This window comes from Chiloscyllium plagiosum, unplaced genomic scaffold, assembly GCF_037043375.1.
Source record: "Chiloscyllium plagiosum isolate Xiang-an unplaced genomic scaffold, Cpla_swu_hap1 HiC_scaffold_4, whole genome shotgun sequence".
Lineage (NCBI taxonomy): Eukaryota > Metazoa > Chordata > Chondrichthyes > Orectolobiformes > Hemiscylliidae > Chiloscyllium > Chiloscyllium plagiosum.
This window is the reverse complement of record NW_028270142.1, coordinates 86049376-86075187: the sequence shown is the minus strand read 5'-3', so window position 1 is coordinate 86075187 and position 25812 is coordinate 86049376. Positions and strand designations below refer to the sequence as shown.

Sequence of the window (25812 nt, the reverse complement as noted above, 5' to 3'; positions counted from 1 at the left end):
CTGACCTTTTCCAGCAATTTCTGTTTTTATTGACTGAAACATTTGGAAAGATATTCATTCTGAAAACCGATCACAAAACCCTTGAAATTATATGGTAAAAACTACTGTCAAATACACCATAAGGGTTACAATGTTTGTTAATCAAAATTCAAGGATATGACTGTAACTTTCACTACAAGTTCAGAAACTTGAAGGTTACTTCGGAGAACTTGAGACATTGGTAAATTCAATAAATAATCGTTATTTCACTGGATCTGCACGTCAATTCACTAGGTCGAAGATTATTGATTTGATGAGATTTGGTCAGTACTAATGTCAACAATGTGAAAAAAGATATCCAAAGGCTCATACACCAAGCTATATGGAAAACCATAAGTGAAGGTAAGCTTGATGCATTCAAGAAGTCCAGGAAAACAGAACCCTCGATTAATACTACCAAGATAAATTAGGAATATCCAGAATATAATATTTAAAGGTGGATAGATTTTAATATCTGAATCACTCCACCCAGATGTTCTGATGCAATTGCAATGGAACTACATAGGCATTCAGTATTCTAGACACCTGGCAAGAAAATCTGTACACTTGCTAGGATAGTAGTGATATTGAGAAGGCTGTGCAAATGTGCGAGCCACATTCAGCACTCCAGCCAAGAGAGTACAAGGAACTGATGATACCTCACTAGATTTCACAATCTCTAGACCAGATAAAATTGCTACAGATCTATTTAATATTCATAACAATGACTTCCTAAGAGTGAAGGACTATTTTTTCAAGTCTCTGATTATTTGACAATGACATGATGCATGAAGTGCAGCTGTTGCCTTACACATTATGTGCTACTTTCATTTTGTGGAAGAAGAAATTGTTTCAGTCAACAGTCCTTGAACATGGGTCTTGAAAGAAGTGGCTCATGTGATAGTTAATGCACTGGTTTTAATTTTCCAAAACTTTCTTGAATTGGGAAAGGTCACATTAAACTGAAAGATAGCATGGATGACAGCAAAAATTATTTTTTTTAAAATTCAAAATGGGAGAGGGACAGAAAGCAGGTAACCATGGCCAGTTTGCTTAATGTATGTCATAGAGAAAATATTAGACGCTATTATGAAAGAAGTCATCACAGGAAACTTTGTTGACTTCAAGGCAATCAGACAGAGTCAACATGATTTTGTAGAAGGGAACTTATACTAACTAATTTATTGGTGTTCCTTGAGGAAGAAATATGTGGTGTGGATAAAGGGGAATCATTAGATATATTTCACTTAGATTTTGAGAAGGCTTTGAAAACATGCCACATCAAAGATTATTATGGAAAATAAAAGCTTGTTGTGTCAGATGCAGAATATCGGCATGGTTAACACGAAGCAGAGAGTCGGCATCAATGGTTAATTTTCTAGCTGGTAATATGTAACAAGTAGTGTGCCACAGGATCAATGCTGGGCCCTCAACCTTTTACGATTTATATAAGCAACCTGGGTGAAAAGCCTGAGGTATGATTGCTAAATGTGCTAGTGACACAAAGATATGTAGAAATGTAAGTTGTAAAGAGGAGATAAAGAGGCTATAAAGGAATATAGATACGTTGTGAGTGGTCAAAGATGTGGGAAGTGGACTATAATGTGGGGAAGTGTGAAATTAGGTTCCCTACAGTGTGGAAACAGGCCCTTTGGCCCAACAAGTCCACACCGACCCACTGAAGAGCAACTCACCCAGACCCATTCCCCTACATTTACCCCTGATTAATGCACCTAACACAACGGGCAATTTAGCATGGCCAATTCACCTAACCTGCACATCTTTGGACTGTGGGAGGAAACCAAGCACCCTGAGGAAACCCACGCAGACACGGGAAGAATGTGCAAACTCCACACAGACAGTCATCAGAGGCTGGAATCAAACCTGGGACCCTGGTGCTGTAAGGCAGCAGTGCTAACCACTGAGCCACCGTGCCGTTCCAATTGTCCATTTGGGAATGAAGAATATAAAATAAAACTAAAATCTCAATGGTGAGAGATTGCAGAGAGATCTGGGTGTCCTTGTGCATGATTCATAAGAGTAAGTATGTAGTTACAGCAAGTAATTAAGAAAGGAAATGGAATGGCACAAGCAATTGAGAGGAATCCAAAATTAGGGAGCTTATGCTTCAGTTATTTGGGGGACAGATGAGCAAACTGTGCAAAATATTGGTTGCCTTATTTAAGGAAGAATGTTAAGGAAGCAGTTCAGAGATTATACCTAGAAGGGGAGCTTGTCTAGTATCCACTACAGTCAGAAGATAAAAAGACAACTTACTACCAGTCTTACTTGAATGGTTGATAAGTTTGTGTTTAAAGAATAAAAGAAACACATTTAATCTAGATGTTGGCTTCTGTGTGCTAAATTAATCATTGATAAACTATTTTATATCGATAAAATTTAAACCCTATTTTCTCTTTGAATTTTGCATTAAATAGGGTATATGCTTTACTTCTCTTAATAGGACAACAGTTAGATGTTTTCTTCAACATTGTTATGTTGACAAATTAATTTGGTTCCTTTGATTGACAACCAGTACAGAATATGATCACAATATATTGTTTGATATTTACAATAAATATCCAGCACAGATCTAATGTCAACATAGAGTGTCATGCTAAGAACTTTAAGTATATATTAATATTACATTTGAAACATATTAGAACAATAAACAAGTTAGTGAATCTAAGATCTGCATACAATTGTGTACTTACTTTGCTTAGAATTAGATTACTGATTATAATAGTAACTTCATGAAGAAGTTTTTATAGACACACTGGTCACAGCTAGAAACATATATCTTAAGTCATGATTGATCCATAACATGATTGATAAATACTGTTATTATGTCAACATTTGTCAGAACAAAAAAGTGAACTTCGGGCCTAGTGAAGCTACAAAGGTCAGCAAGTTGAAAAATTCTTTCATTGTGTTGTGAAGACTTTGAAAGTGCACAAACAGCAATAAATGAGATGGACGCTGTGTTGTAATAATTCTGATACACTTGACTAATGCAGTTATTTGCAATGAGGTTGGCAAAATGCCCAAAGCAGTGAGCAAACAAACAGAGCGAGACAGCTGGCTTAGCACCTTCGATTACTACTGCCACATCCACCAGCTCTTCTGTCAGTGCAGTGCTCACCGATGTGTATTTTAGTACAAACATTTACCCTGAGAAATTCATCCAAAATACATTTTGTCAAATTTCTCATATGCTTTTCAAGCAAGGTAGCTGGTGACAAAAGCTGATTATTCAAATTAGTATGCAATACAAGGCAGCTTATGTATTTTAAAGTAATATGATTGCTTTTTGCTTATAATAAAGAAAGGCACATTTGATTTTGAAAGTGACAAAAAGCAATATTAGCAAAGCAAAACAATTTAATGTAATAAATGTAAATGTAATAGGATCAGAATTTTTTGGTTTTGATTTTTATGTTTCGCTGGTTCAGTGCATTCAGACATTTGCTGTCAATGTTAGTGGCTGAGGCCAGAGGTACATTTTCTTGGCCCTCCGGTATTATATTTCCAATAGTTAGAAAATAAAATAAAATCCACTACTTAAACATTTGCTATTTTAAAAATCTGACATTATTTATTCTGTGCAAAAGATGCAAAACCCATTAAAACTGCAAGTGGCAATATAATGTGTGAAGTATAACATTCTAATCCATCGGTCTGCTGACATTAACTGATCTTTATCTCTCTCATTAAAATACTGTCTAAGCAAAACAATTAAATTTCCAAAATATTGTGTTGAGTTGCTATGAATTTTTAAAACATTATGCTAACTGCATCTGAAGTACATCCTGCTGTCAAAGTCAGCTCATTAATGAAATAGAACCTGGACCCTATATATATTATTAGCAGTGAGAATGGGAAGTTTACAAAATAAAACAGATTTCAGATTACAGTCAGTTCTATTGTTTTCTTTGCTGAAATGACACCAGCAAAGTGCAACAGAAAGAGAAGTGAGGAAGGTTGAAGTCAGAAGGACAGAAAATAAATTGGTTGTGTTTGCTGCCAATGTAACTGCAGGTAGTGAACTCACCATACATGCAGGTGCAGTGCATGGGAACATCACTACATTCCACCAGAAACGTTGCCATGACACCTTGTAGAATATCACAACTGTTCACTCAAAACCAGCATTACTGGAAACATTAGCTCACATATTCCAATGGCCAATGAACAGCTGAGTAGGGTATATGGATTTGTTCATGAGGACCATGCAGAATTCTCCAATGCAAGTGACTCCTTGGTAACTGCCTAGGAAATTGAAATTAATGATGGGCAATTCCCCTGTGTCTGGAAGCCACAAAAGCAGTCTATTAAAATTGGAAAATTCAGAGGGCTCCAACTCACTTAAGTTTAATAGTTATCCAGGAAATGTTAGAGGATTAAAAACCTACTCTAAATCCAGGATAACTGTTAACCTAAACCCAACTCACCACTAACTCCATTACCTACACCACTCCAAGCCCTGACAATCATCCCTGACCAGAACCCTCGACTTGACAATATTTCCAAAACCCCCCCAATCCATACCCGCCAAACTGATACCCAGCCATGACCCAATATCCTCCATATTGCCAGCTTGTCTCCAGCTCCATTATGGAGAAAGTGAGGCCTGCAGATGCTGGAGATCAGAGCTGAAAATGTGGTGCTGGAAAAACGCAGCAGGTCAGGCAGCATCCAAGGAGCAGGAGAATCGACGTTTCGGGCATGAGCCCTTCTTCCTGAAGAAGGGCTCATGCCCGAAACGTCAATTCTCCTGCTCCTTGGATGCTGCCTGACCTGCTGCACTTTTCCAGCAACACATTTTCAGCTCCACCTTCATTACGCCTTCAGAACCAGCACACCTCTACCAGACATCACCCCTTTCTCATCAATCAGACTATTACTCCTCATCCCTGCAATTAGACTAGCCTGACCGAATAACCACCCAATCTGAACCAACCATCTCGCCAACAGCACCCACACCCCAACCACCTACCCCTTAACACACACACACACACACACTCCCTCTCTCTTTCTCAATACTGGCCTGACCATGTTCAAACATAAGTGTCATTCATCAGTTGGACCCACAACTATTCAACACTCCTAACCACAATGTTCTCCTAACCTGAAAAAACCATCAGCCCATCACACCCTGTCCTCAACCCAAATGGTCAGGCTCAACAACCCCTCCCACCAGCTCATTTGTATTCTTTTCTCTATCTAGTGTGTATTATTTTGTTGCGCATCAACTCTGCTACCTTTCTCTTGACTTAACTGAAAGCTTCTTTTTGTGTAGTCAGTACACTCATCTGAATGCTTGTGGCTTCATGTGGTCTGGCAATGTATATAGTCTGGGATATTGTAATCTTGTCCTTTTCAACAAAATCTTTTTCTGTTTCAGTGTGCACAGTGTGTTGATCTAGCAGCCTTTCCTCAGTCTTATAGAATTATAGTCATTGAGATCTTGCAGCACACAAAAAGCCTTTTTGGCCCATCATAGCTGTGCCCTGGTCAAAAACAATCATCCAACTATTCTGATCCCATTTTCCAGCATTTGATGCAGAGTATTGTCTGTCTACACGCATCTAAATACTTCTGAAATGTTATGAGGATTTCTGCCTCTTAGTTCAGATTCCAAGCACCGTCTGGGTGAAAATGTTTTTCCTCACATCTTCTCTAAATTTTCTGTCCCTTATCTTAAGTCTATGCCCTGGTCATTTATCCCTCTAACAAAGGTAAAAAGGCTCTTTTTGTCTACCATATATAAGCGTCTCATAATTTTATATATCTTAATCATGTCCCCCTTCAATCTCCTTTGCCCTAAGGAAAAGAATTTGAGCCTGTTCAAACTTTCTTCATAATTGAAAATCTCCAGCCCTAGCAACATCCTGGTAAGTCTCTTCTGCGTCCTCTCCAGCGTTATCACGTCCCTCCTCTAATGTGGATTCCAGACATGCACACAGTACTGAAGCCCTGGCCTAATCAGCATTTTCTGATCTTCAACTCTTTGCCTCTCTGTGTCCCTGAAAGTACATTTTCTGATGCATTTTTCAATCTTGTGAAGAAATTATCATCAGGTCCTAGAAGTAATGTTGGTAGATCCAATGATTTGATTTTTACTGGAGACATATGCTATGTTTTTCAAGAATTTCATTGGGATCTTTTGCTGTCACCTTCATTTAGCTTTCAGTTGTTAAACAAATTTAACTAGCTCTTCTGCCACAAAAAGGATGTAGCAGCTGACCCTTTCTACTTCACCATGGTTCAGTTACACTAAAGCTACTGAAAGTCTGTCCACACTTCTGTTTAAACTTCTCATGTGTCTCTATGAAGTCATCAGTCTCCCAATTCATCATGTACAGGAGCTGTGCATTCATTGCTACAGTGACCATTTCATTTTTGCAGTTTGCTGGATTTGTTTTCTTTCTCTGGCATTAATTGGAGTTATATTTTCAATCTAATTCAGCTAAAGATCCTTAGACAGCACCTTCCAAACCTGTGACCACTTCCGTTTAGATGGGAAAGGATAGCAGATGCATGGAAACACCACCACCTGGAAGCTTCCTTCCAAGCCACTCACCATCCTGACATGGAGGTATATTGTTCCTGCACTGCAGCTGGGTCAAAATCCTGGAATTTCTTCCTAATGGGCATTGCAGGTCAACCTAGAGCATGTGGAGTGCAGTGGTTCAAAAAGGCAGCTCATTACCACCTTCTCAAGGGCCACTAAGTATGGGCAATAAATGCTGACCAGCCAGCAATACCCATATCGCACTACTAAATAAAAAAAAAACATCTGCAGAAAATGTTGAGTATTTTACTCAACCACACCGATTGCAACCATGTTATGCCTTCTCACATGAAAAGAAATAATCACACTTTAGATTCAAAATGCTGGAGACCATATTTTAACTTAACGTGTGGCTGGTAGTTTGATACATTCTCATTTGGTACATGACTGCAGTGCAGCACTAAAACATGGCACCCTGAATGCAAATTATATATACCAATCAGTTCTTGTTTTTTCTCAAGAAGGATTAGATTAGATTACCTACAGTGTGGAAACAGGCCCTTTGGCCCAACCAGTCCACACCCACCCTCCGAAGAGTAAACCACCCAGACCCATTTCCCTCTGACTAATGCACCTGACACTGGTTAGCACTGTTGCCTCACAGCTTCAGGGACCCAGGTTTGATTCCAGCCTTGGCCAACTGTTTGTGTGGAGTTTGCACATTCTCCCCGTGTTTGCGTGGGTTTCCTCCGGGTGCTCCGGTTTCCTCCCACAAACCAAAGATGTGCAAGTCAGGTGAATTGGCCATGCTAAATTACCCATAGTGTTAGGTGCATTAGTTAGGGGTAAATTTGGATAGGGGAGTGGGTGTGGATAGGTTACTCTTTGGAGGGCCGGTGTGGACTTGTTGGGCTGAATGACCTGTTTCCACCCTGTAAGGAATCTAATCTAAGAAATGTAACAATATAACAAACTTTATACAGACTTTGGCCTAGATTTCCCAGTTTTTGGATTGCCAAAAAAGATGCAAATTTGGACTTTTGGAAATTCTGACACAGTGGCTATGTGATAGTTGTCAGGCACTTTTATACTTCCGATAGACAATTAATCTAAATATCCTATGACAGTGAGTTACAGTTAAAAATTTGGAGGGTTCTGACTGACTTGCTTGGATAGTTAACCAGGAAAGGTTAGATAGATTAAAACTTGCTTTAACCCCTGGCTAACAATACTCACACAGAATCCACCAGACCGTCCATGTACACTACTCCACTCCTCTGACACCTGTGTCCTCCCCAAACATCTCTGAAACCTGGCAACCCCACCCAAATGCCCCAACACCTGGAAATCCAAGCCACCATCAGATCCCACTGACAACTGGCTACTCACCTCCGCATCACTCCAAATCCATCGGACCTGACGTCACCATCCAGCATCATCCATTGATTCAGACGCAGATCAGGAGATTTGGGCTTTAATATTTTTATTTCTTCTTAGCTCAGCTAAGCAGAAACTTAATTGGTGATAAAACACCTTTCTATATTCCATAGTATAATTACTTAGTATGCTTCTTAATTTTTCTTTTCATCATATGTTGTCCAAATTACCTGTAAATAATCTTTAATCCGTATTTCTGTCTTCTGTCTGTCATCATAGATATCTGCAAGCTCGTTTTTTGCACTTTTGAAAGCTTGTTGCAGTTGCTGATACTCTTCAGTTCGATTAGTATTATCGTTGAATGCTAGGGCAAGTTTGACCTAGAAAGAAAAGTACCATAAATGAATGCTGCTATTTGCAAGATTAACCTTCTTTGGTTGCATTCATCCATAATAGAAAATATTGTCATTATACAATCGTTAACCTGAAATATCGTTAAAAAACAATCGTCAATTTGGTGAAGCTATTTGATGTCTGTTTTTCACATCTGCGACTAATGTTCAAATGCAGAGCACGCTAGTAGGAAGAAAGTTTCTTTCCACTGCTGGTTTTTATAATTGGCTGTCCCTCAAATCAAGGATCGTGTCTCCTCAGGGTTGTGAGTTTCTGCTGTGGGTGTTCATGGAATTGAACAGGCCGATTCTCGGCCCACAGACCATGGAAGAATGCCTAACTAAGTAGAGGGATTGGGAGGGTAGGATTAGCTTCCTTCTCTAACTTTTGCTGCCACCATTCTGCCTCACCAGTAAGATGTTTGGACTAAAGATATGAGAAATGGCATTCTGAATCCAACTTATCACTTGGAATATTAGTCAAGTTCATCAAGTATTCCTGTCCTTGAATAACCACATTTTGCTCTTGGACTTCCAATGCCTCCAATGTAAATTTTTACCTCATTGTTTAATTCTTTTATGGACTTGACTTACTCTGGAATGTTTTCCAGTCCATTTAGAACTGTGATACTTCCACTGTGACATTACTGTGACTGGCGGCACATGAGGCCTCAGCAGAAACATACGATATCACAAAACATTTATAGGGACTTAAAATATTTGATTTGTCTGCTAATTTATTGAAAGCTAGTGAAACACTGCCTTTGGCAGAACAGGGTGAGACGAGAGAATAGAACATGGAAAATATGGTAATAACAGATATACTCTCACAGAACTTTAGTGAATCATAAGACATTTAAACAAATATTTGCGTGACAAACAAAGTTAAAATATTTGATTTACTATTATTTGATGAATAAAATGATACTCAGACATGAGCAGCCACCAGAATTAGATTGTCTATATTTATCAGTGTGCCACCAATCAGCCTGCAGAGCCTGGTACACATATCTGGAAATTATGTAAGGAACTGCAGACATTAGAGAACAGAGTTATTGCAACATTTGTGCCATGTAAGGACATCATCAGGGTATCCACTCCACCAGGACCGCAATGCCAGTGGTAGGAAAGGTTATCATGTCCTCTCACCATTTTTTCTTCTGCTACCTAGGTGAGCTTGGGGGTTATTTTCAGTATTGGCTAATTTATTGCCTCCAACTGGCCACACATGACTGAGAATAGTCAACATGGTTCTCTCCTTTTCCACAGAGCAGCAATAGCAGTTATGCTATAGCTGTCAAAAGTCTTTGCACTGTTGTATTTCTCAAACTTGGCAAAATGTGTTTTTTCATCTTCTTATTCATTTATATATGGTGAATCTTATTTTAACAGGAGCATGTAGGTAAATTAATTAGTATGTGCACTTTCATGGAGTTTTTTGGAAAGAATTTGTATCCTTTTGAAATTTTGGTATGTGCCAAACTGCTTCAGAGCCAATTAAGTTCCACAGAAATATGCAATGGAAAAAACATTTAAAAATATTCAAAAAATATGTCAACCTTGGAAAATGTTTTAGGATTAGCGTATAAACCAGTACCTTATAACAGTAATGTAGATAGGAAAAGCTGAAACTGTTCTCCTTGAAGAAGAGAAGGTCGAGAAGTGATTCAGATATGCAACATTATGAGGGATCTGGACCTAGTAAGTAAGGAGAAATGGTTCCCATCAATGTAAGGGTTGGGAACCAGAGGACAGAGATTTACTAGGAGCAAATCACTGCAGGTGCTCTGATGAAGCATCATCTAAACGGGAAACATTAGCGTGCTCTCTCTCCATGGATGCTGTCTGAGCCATTCTGATTTCTAGCGTTTTTGTTTTTGGCATAGATTTACTGTAATTGGCAAAAAGAAGTAGTAAAAGGAAAATGTTTTATGCAATAAGTGGATCGGATCTGGAATTCACTGCCTGAGAATATGGTGGAGGTACCTTCAATCAAGACTTTCAAACAACAATTGAATTATCATCTGAAAAGGAAAAATATGCAAGATTACTGTGGTAGAGCAGGGTAGCAGCATTTGCTCCTCCAGAGGGCTAGCAAGGACATGAAAGGGTGAATGACTTTCTAATGAGTTATAACCATTTAATGGCTCTTCCATGAAGTAGATGGGCACAACATTCATACCACAAAATGTTACTTCACAATCTGTAATGTACTAGTACACACAAATACAGGAGAAGAACATTGAGTGCCCAAGCCTGTTCTGCAAATGAATAAGACCATGGCTGATCTATTTGTGGACTCAACTCCACATTCCTACTTACCTCCAATAACTCCTGACTCCCTTGTTAGTGCCTTAGAAACATGCAATAACACCACTTCCTCTTTGGAAGTGAGTTCAAAGATTCATGACCCTCTGAAAGAAAATAAAATTGTTTCCATCTTACAAGAGAGACCCCTTATTTTTAAGCTATGTCCACTGGTCCCTCCCATAAGTGGAAACAACCTTTCAGTACAATGTCAAATCCTTTCAGGATCTGATATATTTCAATAAAGCCATTTCTTTACCTATATAACATCAATGGATATAGGCTTAGCATGTCCAAACTTTCCTCAAAAAAACACTCACCACTCTTCTCCCATTTCAATTACCAGTTGAGTGAACCTACTTTGACTTGCTTCTGACTGCAACTGATTGTTGCCCTTATGCAAACTTTTCAGACAGTTCTCCATGTTTTTGATTACTTAAGCCTCATAGTTAAACTACAGTAGAGCATTTATTGTGGCCAAAGCTTGTAATCATAATTCTTACCAACTTTTCATCTTTAAAGATGAATAGACAATAATTATGACAATCAAACCTCATGCATCAAATATTATTATCTACTCAGCAAAGCATTAGAGGTGGGAGTAGGTGGGAAGGTGTAGAATGATCCTGTGGTATCACTGTCCATGTGCTTCTGTCAGTTCAAATATATCATTGTTATATTTCGCCTTGGTGTCACCTAACTAGAAATGTTACATGCCAAGAAATTCTTAAAACTTGAAGTGTTTGCATCCTTCTGAAAAGGGGAAAATCAGAATTGTTGGATCTGAGAGAATTTGGAAGATTTGTCTAAATATAGGGCTGCCCTTTTTATTTATTTATTCCTACTTGCTGAAAACAGACATGCACTCAGTTTTAAAACTATGCAAGTGAAATTTTCATGGGTGAGGTGGCAGTGTTGAGTGTGGCCACACATCCAAGTTGCTAATTTCACCAGTTATGACAGATGTGTAAAAGACCCCAAGGAAATTCAAACCTCCAAAACATATAGTGTTATGTGAAAACTAGTAGGAAATCTGGCATAGACCCAGCATTCTAACATATGCTCTGCTATTTCTATAGGAATTTCTCAAGACCTAGACTGAAGTGCCAATGACTCTGAAGGAGCCAGCACTCAGCATACCATGCATCATTCAGCCCACCTGGAGAATTATACTGTGCACTCAAAAACAGGCCATTGCAGGCATTACTGAATTTGAGAGAGGCAAATGACAGGGAGGTGACCTAATGGAACATTAATAAACCTTCCTGAATTTCTTCAGCAGCTGGTGGATGTCTTCATAATAGTCATGTTTGAGACACAACTTAAAATAATTCCACAAGAATTAGCATCTATGTATGGGTTTAATAGTGTTAATACTTAAGTGTATAAACACTATCCACTATGAAGATGTCATGTGGACTTGGGCTGAAGAAAGAAGAAGGAGACAAACGTGAGGTTAGTATGCTCTTAATAGTTTCCATATTAACGTAGATCACATTTATGTAATCTTAAAATAGCTACTGTGATTCAATAAACTTCCATTGTTTACTCAAGCCTCTCCTGAGAAAGATGGCTGCCCTCATTCACTCTAATCCACTTCCGACTTGAAGTAACTAACACATATGGTGAACAATGACGGTGATGATGGTGAGCCCCTACCATAATTTAGTGAGCAGCAGTGACCAGCATGATATCTAAATGCTGCCAACAATGAGAAACTGGATTTCAGGCCTTCAAAATAGAACAGAAAAAAACCCAACATTTTGGTCATCCAGAATTCTTCAACGGTTAATTGTTGATTATAGCAAATACAAAAAAAACCTTGTGGGAACACTCAATGCAGAAGAGAACTTCAGAGAATGACAAAGAAAACATTCCAAATATGTCAGAATACATGCAAAAACATAAGAAATCTGCTGCTCCATGGAAGAGATACAGATGCATCATGAGAATATGGTGTTTGGGAGCAGTCCTGAGGCCATGCTGAGCCAGTGAGCTGATCAGATAGTAAGAATTGCATGTGCCAAAACCAAAAATACAGAAGCATTAACAGCTTATTATGGATCCAGCTGATGATATTACAGAACAAGTCAAATCTGAAATTAGATCCTATTTTAGTTCGATTTTATTTAAATAGGTAGTTAGTTCACTGACACATCAGTAAGTATGCAGGAGGTTTCGTTTTAACAATAGAACATAAGTTTATTGTGCAAAATAAACAAAGATAGAACAGAATAAACAAAACAAAATGCGGATGTAGGAACAAATTACTGGAAATGCTGGAATCTGTACTGAAAACAATAAATGCTGGAACTCACGGCTGGTCAGGCAACATCCATGGAGAGACAGCAAGCTAACAGTTTGAGTCTAGATAATTCAATGACTTCATCAGATGAAGAATCTAGATTCAAAATGTGAGCTTGCTCTCTCTCTCTCTCTCTCTTTCTATGGATGCTGCCTGACCCACTGTGATCTCCAGCATTTGCTGTTTTTAGTAAAGAATTGCGGATGCTGGAAATCAGGAACATAAACAGAAATTGCTAAAAACTCAGCAGGTCTGGCAGCATCTGTGGACAGAAAGCAGAATTAACATTTTGGGTCAAGTGATCCTTCTTCAGATTCTTCTGACTAAGACAAAAACCCAAATGCCACTACTTCAAAATCCAAACTTAAAATAAATCATATATATTTATATATTACCTCTCACATCAATTGGTACAGTGATTTTCTTTGAATGGTAGCAGCTTCAAATAGTCATTGCCACTATAGAGCATGGATACCATAAAGGAGGTCTGCTAAAATGTAACTGAGGGGACCAGAAGAGAAACTTCATATGGTCTGGGAGTGAAGAGTCAGAAATATCACTCACAACACTATTTAAAGCAGGTAACCATCAAGTAATTTAAAGAAGTACATGATTCTAGTCAAATTTGTTTTGGGAAACACAAATGTAGCAGGTCATAGTGAGGCTCTGGAAGCATAGGAGAATCTCTATTACGGCCAATAAATGTGAGAAAAACTTCCAGCACCGCTACAAAGTGAGGGAAAACTGTCTTTAAAGAAAATAAAATAAATGAATAAATAAATGAATAAATACTAGGAAGTTTTGGCATTAAATTAGTATTATCAGAAAGATTTAGTTTCAAAGATTGGCCAAACATAACACAACATTGAAGAAATACTTGAGTAAACCAGTCTTGAGATGTAGAAGAGCATCAAAACTGGATATTAAGACAGAAGCTGAACAAGTAAATAGACTTCTATACACAATTGAGATTATGGTGGACAATGTTATTTTGCACCAAGGGTAAGCAAAGACAAATTTGAAGAGGTATTTAAGGCCTCTGACAATTATTTCAAACTCAAAACAAATAGAATTCCTCAAAACATAAGATTCAATAAAACAGTGATCTTCATTGACATATTACCATGACGTCACAGAGGACAAAATGTCATTACATTTGTTATTACGACTTTTGTTAATGTCAAACATTAAATATACGGAGGACTCAAAATATCTTTGTTGAGCTGAAATGCATGTATTCATTGCAGTCTATTGAAGACAGTGGATAGATACAGTCCTTTAAATGAAGACAGAAGAGAATTTTGACAAACATTTCAAAAGAAGTAATTGCAGTTTGTTGAGAAATTAGAGGGAAATTACTTTCTAATGAATTTTTAGCACATTACAATATTCATGATGTTAACCATGGATGCTTTGTCCGTACGACTAGGTGTAGTCCTTAGTCAAGTGGAAACTGAGAGCTTTGATGGACACTTACAGAGGTACACAATCAAAGAAAAGGAAACATTAACAGCTGTTTGTGATGTGAAAGGTTCGCAGAGTGTCTCATGTGACTAAAATTCCAAGTTGAGATGATCACAAGCCTTTGACAATATTATTATGATTGAAACTTTTTTGAGATTTTTTTCAATGTATGCAAAAATTCACATTTACACTAATTAAATATAGCTCTATAATCTATGTTCCAAGTGAGGTGTAGGTAATGGCGAACGTACTCTCAAGAACAGCAGTAAATGAACAGAAAAATACAATCTTATTCTTGCGGAATAAATAGAATATTTTCTATAAAGAAGTATAGTCATTTTCTACTGCTATGACCAACACTTTACTAGCAACTAAAAGCAAACTCTTACAAATTCATGCAGCTCAACAATCTGACAAGGAGTGCAAAAGGTCAGCCAACTCTCTCTGCGAGAGTGGTTGAAATGTCGTCCAGCAGATTAAAAGCTGAAAATATACCAAGGGTAGAAATAAAACTTAATAATACTGGAAGAATTACAAGCATAAAAGAACAGAATTCTTATTCAAAATTTGAAGTGAAGTCCAGCAGAAAATCCACAGGCAATATCTAGGTATTATGAAGTGCAAAGCAAATGCCCAATTATCAGTGTGGTGGCCACCTCCTCCCATCCTGCCCCCTGTACATCTCCTCCCATCCTGCCCCCTGTACACCACCTCCTCCCATCCTGCCCCCTGTACACCTCCTCCCATCCTGCCCCCTGTACTACACCTCCTCCCATCCTGCCCCCTGTACTACACCTCCTCCCAACCTGCCCCCTGTACTACACCTCCTCCCAACCTGCCCCCTGTAAAAACGCCATCCCATTCTCCCAATTCCTTCGACTCCGCCGCATCTGCTCCCAGGAGGACCAGTTCCAAAAACGCACATCCCAGATGGCCTCCTTCTTCAAGGACCGCAATTTCCCCCCCGACGTGGTCGACGATGCCCTCCACCGCATCTCTTCCACTTCCCGATCCTCCGCCCTTGAACCCCGCCCCTCCAACCGCCACCAGGACAGAACCCCACTGGTCCTCACCTACCACCCCACTAACCTCCATGTACAGCGCATCATCCGCCGCCATTTCCGCCACCTCCAAAAGGACCCCACCACCAAGGATATATTTCCCTCCCCTCCCCTATCAGCATTCCGTAAAGACCACTCCCTCCGTGACTCCCTCGTCAGATCCACACCCCCCACCAACCCAACCTCCACTCCCAGCACCTTCCCCTGCAACCGCAGAAGGTGCAAGACTTGCGCCCACACCTCCCCCCTCACCTCCCTCCAAAGCCCCAAAGGAAACTTCCATATCCGCCACAGATTCACCTGTACCTCCACACATATCATCTATTGCATCCTTTGCACCCGATGTGGCCTCCTCTATATTGGGGAGACAGGCCGCCTACTTGTGGAGCGTTTCAGAGAACACCTCTGGGACACCCGGACCAACCAACCCAACCACCCTGTAGCTCAACATTTCAATTCCCCCTCCCACTCCACCAAGGATATGCAGGTCTTTGGACTCCTCCATCGTCAGACCACAGCGAAACGACGGTTGGAGGAAGAACGCCTCATCTTCCGTCTAGGAACCCTCCAACCACAAGGGATGAACTCGGATTTCACCAGTTTCCTCATTTCCCCTCCCCCCAGCCTGTCTCAGTCAAATCCATCAAATTCAGCACCGCCTTCCTAACCTGCAATCTTCTTTCCGACCTCTCCGCCCCCACCCCAGTCTGACCTATCACCCTCACCTTGACCTCTTTCCACCTATCACATTTCCGACGTCCCTCCCCCAAGTCCCTCCTCCCTATCTTTTATCTTAGCCTGCTGGACCAACTTCCCTTATTCCTGAAGAAGGGCTAATGCCCGAAACGTCGATTCTCCTGTTCCCTAGATGCTGCCTGACCTGCTGCGCTTTTCCAGCAACACATTTCCATCTCTGATCTCCAGCATCTGCAGACCTCACTTTCTCCTGGCCATTTTCAAAGACAAACTGAGTTTTTATACATTAGTGACTTCACAGCCTGACTGTCCTTTCCATCTTTCCATTCGACTGAGGACGGAGAGGGAAACCTGTCCCGTGATTGATGCCTGCCTCCAAAGTGATTTTACTGAAATCCCTGTTCACAATTAAGATTCATTGTCTCAAAAAAATCCTTCTGGGAAATGTATTGCAAAGATTTTTTTCAATACTCTGATTTCTGATTCCTATTTTCTATTTCTTCATAGGATGTGGGTGTCACTGGCTAGGCCAACATTTATACCCATTGCTAATTGCCCAAAGGGTAATTAAGTGTCAACCACATTACTGTGGATCTGAAATCAAGTGGAGGCCAGACCAGATAAGGACAGCGGTTTCTTTCCCTAAAGGACACTGGAGAACCAGATGGGTTTTCCCAACAACTTGACAATGGCTTCACGGTCATCATTAGACTCGATTTGGAGAGACCGGTGTTGGACTGAGCTGTACAAAAGTAAAAATCACACAACACCAGGTTATCATCCAACAGATTTATTTGGAAGCACTAGCTTTCATAGCGCTGCTCCTTCATCAAGTGATTGTGGAGAATAAGATTGTAAGACACAGAATTTATAGCAAAAGTTTACAGTCACACACACACACACCCTCTCTCATACACTCCCAGACACACCCCTCTCACAGACTTATACCCCATTACATGCATACACACACCCTCTCACAGATACTCAAAACCACCCCCCCCACCCCACACACACACACCCACATGCATGCATACATACACATATAAGTATGTGGGATGAATTTGCACTTGCAGAATTACATTTTACTTTGCTCAAAAAGTGCTTGAATCCATATAAGATTCTGTAAATCTGTTTTTTTTTACATTAGAATCAGTCTGACCATTGTGGCACAGTCAGCTTCACAGGGAGTTAACATCTTCAATACCTTATCTGGCCCGACATGACACCAATTGTAAAAGTTCACTTAAGAATGTAACTTGTACAAAAATTTTTTCGATTTACATATGAAAGAACTGAAACCAACATGGTCATTCTAAAAGATGAGAGACTTAACAAACAATCTGGGTCTTTTTCAATATATAATTTCAGTTACATTACACTGTAAACTTTTGCAATAAATTCTGTATTTTACAATCTTATTCTCCACTATCACCTGATGAAGGAGCAGCGCTCCAAAAGCTAGTGCTTCCAAATAAACCTGTTGGACTATAACCTGGTGTTGTGCGATTTTTCACATCATTAGACTCCTAATTCCAGGTATTTGTTGAATCCAAATTCCACCATCTGCCATGGGACAATTCAAAACCAAGTCCCCAGAACATTACCAGGATCTCTGGATTAATTGTCTGGTAATGGTACCACAAGGTCATCACCTCCCCTCTGCTACAGTGGAATTAACAGTTCAATAACAGTTGACATGGATGAAATCTTGTCTCTGAAATTGAATGAATCCATTGCTAGAGTTTCCAAGAATTGTTCCCATGACTTTTCTGAAAATTCTAATTAAACCATTGGTTCTGCAGGCATGTGGCTATGAATGGCATTGGTGAGACTACACCTGGAGTATTGTGTGCAGCTTTGGTCTGCTTATCTGAGGAAGGATGTTGTGGTTATGGTGGCAGTGCAATTAAGGTTTATCAGACAGATTATTGGGAAGACAGGACTGACATATGAAGAGAGTCTGGATCAGTTATGACCAATTTCACTGGAATTTAGAACAATGATTGGGGTCACATAAAAATCTATAGAATTCTAACATGTGTAGACAGGATAAACACAGGAAAGCTGTTTCCAATGATTGGAGAATCCAGAACCAGGAGTCACAGTCTAAGGATATGGGGTAGGCCATTTCGGGCTGAGATGAGGAGAAATATGGTGGCTCAGTGGTCAGCACTGCTACCTCGCAGAGCCAGGGTTCAACTCCAGTATTGGGTGCCTGTCTGTGTGGAGTTTGCATGTTCTCCCTGTGTCTGTGTGGGTTTCTGCCGGGTGTCCTGGTTTCCTCCCACAGGTTAGGCAAGCTGACCAGCTAAATTATCCATAGTGTTCAGGGATGCATAGGTTCGGTGTGCTAGCCATGGGAAATGTAGGGATAGGGTAGGGGGAATGGATATGGATGGGATGCTCTTCAGAGGGCTGTGTGGACTTGTTGGGACAAATTACCTGTTTCCACACTGTGGGGTTTCTACAGAATTTCTTCAACCAGAAAGTGGTAAGCCTGTGAAATTCTCTGCCACTGAAAGTGGTTGAAGCAAAAATATTCAATGTTTTCAAGAAAGCGTTATATATAGTTCTTTGGACTAAATGGGACCAAAGGGTATAGGGAGAAAGCAGGAACAGGGTAATGAGTTGCATTATTATCTATGTTCGTGTAGAAATTGCATAGCAAGCTTGAAAAACACCTACTCATACTTTCTATGTTTCTAAGATTCTGACATTAGTAAGAGAGAAAATTCTAATTTACAATGAGCATGTGAAAACAAAAGTTTTAGACACTAAACTAGAGAGCAGTATTTGATAATCTACCATGTACAGATGTAAATAAAGGAGTGTTACAGTACATAAGAAGTTGAAGAGTCTTACTTATATATTAGGAGCAAGCTGGCTCAGGGGCAGTGTAAGTGCCATAGCCCAAGATATCTCAGATCTCAATATGCAGGTAGCAGTAATTTACTTAAAGCAATTGACTCAATCAGCAAAATGATCGGAGGTATCATTAGTTCTATCAAGCTTTAGTTACTCAGCACTACACATTGATGCATCGTTGGGTTTTTTCAGGGTCACACAACTCCTGACTGACAAAAGAGCTGAACTCAGGTTAGTTGAGAGTTACAATAACTATTAACTGCATGTGATATCAAGGAGTTCTAGCAAAACTGGAGTCAAAGTAAGTCAGTCAACATCCTTGCATCTTAAGGTCTGAAACAAGGATGGTCTTTGATGACCTCACCTTGCTCATTGAAGATAAAGCTGGTGGGGCCTAGAACACTAAGATGAACAGCATTGTTCTGGAAAGGGAAGAGTGCGCTTTAAAAAGGACAAATATCTTCCTTTTTACTCGGTATAGTTTCAATGGAGAGTATTACGCCCAATCTCCATTGATTCCAGTTTTGCTAGGGCTCCTGGATGTCACGCTTGGTTAAATGTTGCCTTGATGTCAAGGGTAGTTGCTTTTGCTTCATCTCTTGAGTTCTAATCTTTTGTTCATCAGGAGCTTAGTGATACTTGCAGAACACAAATTTAGCATCTGCGAAGAGCTTATTGCTTAGTAGGTGCTGCTTGATAACATTGTAGTTGATAACTGCTATTCACGATTCCACAGTTGTTAAAGCAGTCCATTTCCATATGCAACAAGACTTAGACAACATTTAGGCGTAGGCTGATAAGTGCTAAGTAATATCTGTGCTGCCTTTTTCACTGCTGTTGGATCAAAACCTCAGAAATCCTTTTTTGCACAACATTGTTGTGTAGATATGCCAGGCAATTGCCATTATCAACAATAGAGAATTTAGCCATCTCCCTTTGATATTTAATGGCATTACGATCAGATAATCACCTATCATCAACACCCTAGGTACTGTCATTGACCAGAAACTGCTCATACTGTGGCTACAAAATGACTTCACAGACAGGGAATTCTGAGGTGAGTAACTCACCTACTAATTCTCCGAAACTTGCCCAGTATCTACGAGGCATGAATCAAGAGTGGGATGGAATATTCTCCAACAAAGCAGGCTGTAATTGGCAGCAAATTCACCAAGTTCAACATTCACTCCCTCTACCACTGCAATGATAGCAATGTGTACAATCTACAAGATACAGTTCAGCAACTCTCCCAATTTCTTTCGACAGAAACTTCCGAACCCAGGACCTCTATCACCTAGAAAAGCAAGGGCAGCAGATGCTTGGGAACACTGCCACCAGCAAGTTTCCCTCCAAACTATTACCATCCTGTAAAAATAAATCAGCATTCTTTCACTGTGGTCAGATCAAAACCTTTAAATCCCTTCTGGGCAGCAATTACACCAGATGAACTTCAGCAGTTCAAGAAGAGATCACCCTTTCATAGGGATAGGCAACAATTGCTGGCCCTGCCAATGACACCCACATCACATTAAGAATTTTTAAAAAATGTGCAATAATATATGCTTCATAGCATTGGATCGTACAAGTGAAAGTTTTAAGATGATTTCATTCTGTACACATCTTCAGCCAGTTGAGAGCTTTCCAATTGTTTAAAACTTAAAGACAAAGTCTGAATTAAGGTCCTGATAGAAATGGGATAAATTATACATGGTAATAGTTCATTCACACAGTTTGCTAAGATAAAATCTGATTGCCCTGCAGTGAAAGTTTTCTGGGGGGTGGCCTTAATTGATGCAGAGTGGGATTTGCACATGAATCAGAACTCCCATCTGAGACAGCTGCCAGCCAATCTGATTAGCTAGAACTTCTGAAGTCCAATCACAGCCAGAATATAATGCACATTATAGGCAATGCCAATGAGAAAGCGAGATATTGCCTAGATTTCATGTAAATCAAGAACTTTAGGTATTTAGGATTTTAGGAATTTTATTCCAGTGATGGGAGTGAGGTTTTCAGAGATTATTTCTGGTAAGTCAAAGGGGAGGGACAAAGGTGGGGAATTTCCTATCATGGAAGCTAGAAAGCCACTCGATAGTCACAGAGAACCTGTGTAGTATCTCTGCCAGCAGTTCATGCCGTGAAAGCTGCTGGGTTTTTTGCTATGCGGCCACCTTTCTCCACAGACCAAAATAAAACAGCAAAGATTGACTGTCTTCTTCAGGGACTCAACAAGCTTAGGAGCAGACTGGCTGATGACCAACATTTTCCTCCACACCCCTCTATCCATGTGCAACTTCAGATCAGATCTGAGATGTATAGGAAGTCAGTCAGCTGGCACCCAACTTTCTTTAATGTCTTCCTCATCACCCCACCACCTTCATATAAACTGGTGGAGGGCAACAAAATTGATCACATGGCTTACTTGCTCCAAAAGTTACTAACAACTGCTAAATAGAACCCCAAACCTTTTAAGGAAAAGATTAAAATTGTACACATAATTTGTATATATTGAGAGTAATTGTTCTATTGCTGGCAATGCAAAGTATTTTTATTACAATTACAATACTTTAATCCAGTGGGTTATGAGAATCCTTCTCCATCATTGACTGCAGTTGATTTGCTCAGTTGGCTGGCCTGCTGGTTTGCAATGCAGCGTGATGTTATCAGTGGCTGAGGTTACCACTAAGGACCGTCCTTTTCAACCTCTCTCCTTATCTGAGGTGTGGTAACCCTCAGGTTAAACCACCACCAGTCACCTCTCTCTCTCTCTAATGAGAGGACAGCCCTATGATCTGGTAAGACTATGGTGACTTTGCCTTGTATTGAGATATGCATTCTTTGCCCAAAAAGCACAATTAAAATTGTCAGACTTATGGTTGCAAATTTGCAGTGTTGTATTTAATTAACTCATGATTTTCCAGGTTATAGTAAATCGGTTCCGTGAAACACAGGTGGAATCTTCTAGCCACATAGGAGATGAAAGAATTGTGTGGGGAAGTAATTACCAAAGTCCACAATTTAGAATGCTGACAGTGGGATAAACATTTGCAATTAAATTCCCTGACTTTAAAAGTCAATTTGACTTTCTTAACTGCAGATGTTAAGCAGCATATCTGCAAGTATCTGCATCTCATTAAAAGTTCAACTTACCAGAATTATAGAGGCCATCCCAATTAAATTATCCTGAGAAGCATGTGCCTTCCAAAACAAACTGGACCGTATATAAGGGGCACACACATGGTGAGCTTGACTTCTTCACTGTATTCTGAGAAAGTTCTTGCTAATTTGTCCCTATATCTATGCCTTTAAATCAATGTGAATGATTGAAGCGCAGGTTCTCCCATTGAACAAATTCAGCATAGAGGAGAGGACGCTGGCTGTGAAAGGAGCACAGGGGGTGGCAGTCAGTAGGTAAAAGAAAAGCACAGTTATAGAGTCATAGAGCTATACAGCACAGAAACAGACCCAACTCGACCATGCTGAACAGATATTCTAAATCAATCTATGTTCATTTGCCAGAATTTGGCCCATATCCCTCTAAACCCTTCCTATTCATATACCCTCAGATACCTTTTAAATGTTGTAATTAGACCAGCCTCCACCACTTCCTCTGGCAGCTCATTCCATACATGTATCATCCTCCATGTGAAAAGGCTCCCTAAGGTCCCTTTTAAATCTTTCTCGACATAAACATATGTCCTCTGGTTCTGGACTCTCCACGCTGGGGGACAGACCATAAAACATAGGAGCAGAAATTAGCCCATTGGACCCAGTCTGCTCTGCCACACAATCCTTGTAAATCTTTTCTGAACCTTTTCAAGTTTCACAACATCTTTCCGAAAGCAGAGAGACCAGAATTGCACACAGTTCTTGGAGAGAAAGCATGGTAGCATGTGTCTGTCCTGTCCTGGTTGTCTGAGCTTGGTGCATCAGATAGAGCTGGGTGTTCAGAATGCAGTTGGTCTCCATGAACGCTTGTATCTGGCATTCTGAATGGCAGTACTATGTGTTAGAGGTTGTTGCCACAGGCAGAGGAGTCAGATACTTTAACATGGGTTCTACAGAGTCATGTACAGCCTTCTCAATGACCAGGGTATATTGAAAGTGAGGTGCAAGTCCTTCAAAAGGGGTGGGATCAGTGTCAGGAGTGTCATTGGAACGTTAATCATTTGTGGGCGGCACGGTGGCACAGTGGCTAGCACTGCTGCCTCACAGCGCCAGAGACCCGGGTTCAATTCCCGCCTCAAGTGATTCTTTGTGTGGAGTTTGCACATTCTCCTCATGTCTGCGTGGTTTCCTCCGGGTGCTCTGGTTTCCTCCCACAATCCAAAAATGTGCAGGTTAGGTGAATTGGCCTGGCTAAATTGCCCATAGTGTTAGGTGAAGGGGTATATGTAGGGGAATGAGTCTGGGAGGGTTGCATTTCGGCGGGTCGGTGTGGACTTGTTGGGCCGAAGGGCCTGTTTCCACACTGTAAGTAATCTAAGTAATCAGGAGGGGAAGAGTAAAAAAAATCAACATACATGACGATGGGATCAGCAAATATGGCCAGGTGGTGTTCAAAAATGATGAAGATGATAGGAATCACAAAACAGTGCGGATAAAGGATAATAAAGGGGAAATTGGCAGATTACAGGGAGAGAGTCAAACATATTAGTCCTCACAATTAAAGTGAAGCTCTTTAGCTCTCTAAATTCAACACTTCTGAATATATATCCAATTCTCTTTTGAAATCTCCTGTGGAATCTGCCTCCACCACTCTCTCAGGCAGCATATTACAATTCCTAACAATTCTCTGAGTAAAAATGTTTCTCCTCGTCTTACTCTTAGTTTTCTTGCTGACAATCTTAAGAGTTTAACAAGAAAGCACAATTGCTATATCGGCAAAAAAGGCAACATTCAAAGTGGGAAGAGGCTTTTGTTGAGTAGGTGGTGTTATTGCTTCGCATTTTTGGTCAACTCGAGGGCCACTCTTTAATTGATGAGTCCAGAGGATGGAGAATCATTAGATCCACAGTTTACTCCTGGAGATCTTTCTCTTCCGTAACTCTAAGGTTATATTAATTGAGCATTCAATGATTGTGCCTTTACAATTCTTTTTGCAGGACAATTCCAAACATTCCAACACTTCACACGAAATTAAATTTTTTCACATCTCAGTAGGGTATTGCTACACCTTGTTCTGAGATTGAATAACCTAGCTATGGAGATGAAGTGGGGAACAGATTATTCCTTCCTCAGCTCTGTAGAGTGGTCACATTTCTTCACTCCTTGGATAGAATGTCTTTCCGCTTTTTGCAATGTAACAAAAACAAGCCCACTCTCTTCACTCAAGGACGTTGCTGGAAAACCAGCATCGTATTCTGATGAGGGAAGATGCTTCATTCCATTCATTACAACCAAACTGGTGGTGCATTAAGCTGGCACAAACTTATATGCAGTGCAAGTAAATAAAAAATTGTAGAAGTGCAGAATATATCAAAGATGTCACTGAGTGGCTGCAGGATATTCTAATGGCACTTGGATGAACAGTCAGAGGCTGTCATCCAAGTGGGAATCAGCAATATAGGTTAAAATGTAGGATGAGGGCCAGCAAGGAATATAGGGAGCTAGGAAATAAATTAGAAAGCAAGTCTCAAAGGTAGTAATCTTAGGACTGAGACTGATATCTTTGCAGGGACATCTACTCCTACAGGCGAGTTCTAACTAGAGTGGTAGGCGAACTGGAAACTGACTGGTGAGACACAAGAAAGGCAGAAATGGAAGGTGGGAAAGTTGAAAAAAAAAGTAGTAGGCAAAGGAAATAAAGGAAAATTGAATCATTTTATTTAAAAAGTCTGAAAATGTTAAAAAGACAAATCTTAAGTTTAAATAGCTGAATGCACAAAGCATTTGAAATGAGATGGTTGAATCAAAAACACAAATAGCTATAAATAGGTACAGTATGATCACGATTACGGAGACTAGGTGACTAGGGTTGGGAACTGAATATCTGAGGGTATTCAATATTTAGGAAGGACAAGCCAAAACTAAAGGGCGTGGGGTAGAAAAGGTTGATATCAGTGCAATCGTGACAAATGATATTGGCTCAGAAAATCAAAATATAGATCAGTCTTGTTTAAACTAAGAAGCAACAAAGTCTTTTCCCTGGGGTGGGGTTGTCCAGAACTAGAGGGCATAGGTTTAGGGTGAGAAGGGCAAAATATAAAAAAGACCTAAGGGGCAACTTTTTCACACAGAAGGTGGTGCGTGTATGAAATGAGCTGCCAGAGGAAGTGGTGGAGGCTGGTACAATTGCAACATTTAAAAGGCATCTGGATGGGTATATGAATAGGAAAGGTTTAGAAGGATACAGGCCAGGTGCTGGCAAGGGGGACTAAATTGGGTTGGGATATCTGGCTGACATGGACGAGTTGGACCGAAGGGTCTGTTCCGTGCTGTACATCTCTATGACTCTATAACAGGCGGTGGTAAGCATTAATGGGTGTTGCCTATAGTTCTTTAAACAATAGTGAAAACAGAGGGGATGGCATGAGACAAGAAATTAGGAATGCATGTAACAATGTGCTTTAGTGATCATGAATGATTTTAATCTATATCTAGACTAAGTAAACCATATTAACAATAATAAAGTGGTAAACCAATTTTTGGAGTTTGCACAAGATTTTGTTTTAGTCCAATACTTGGGAAGCTCATGAGTAGGTACATCTATTTTGAGCACCAAGTCAAGGTTCTCTTGTGCAGAACCTCGAGCAAGGTATTGCTCAACCACCAGGGTAGTTTTTGCTTTGACCTTGACATCTCCAGTTAGGC

The 25812-nt window shown here is 40.1% G+C and overlaps 1 protein-coding gene across 4 annotated transcripts in view; it reads right to left on the bottom strand.

The window, feature by feature from the left end:
- Positions 1-25812, bottom strand: part of ccdc178 (coiled-coil domain containing 178) — a 399216-nt gene that overhangs the window by 89243 nt on the left and 284161 nt on the right. For all 4 annotated transcript variants that reach the window (XM_043688275.2, XM_043688277.2, XM_087986447.1 and 1 more), the window contains one exon: positions 8140-8289. In XM_043688275.2, the coding sequence (XP_043544210.2) occupies positions 8140-8289 (150 nt within the window). The remainder of the gene's footprint in view (positions 1-8139; positions 8290-25812) is intronic.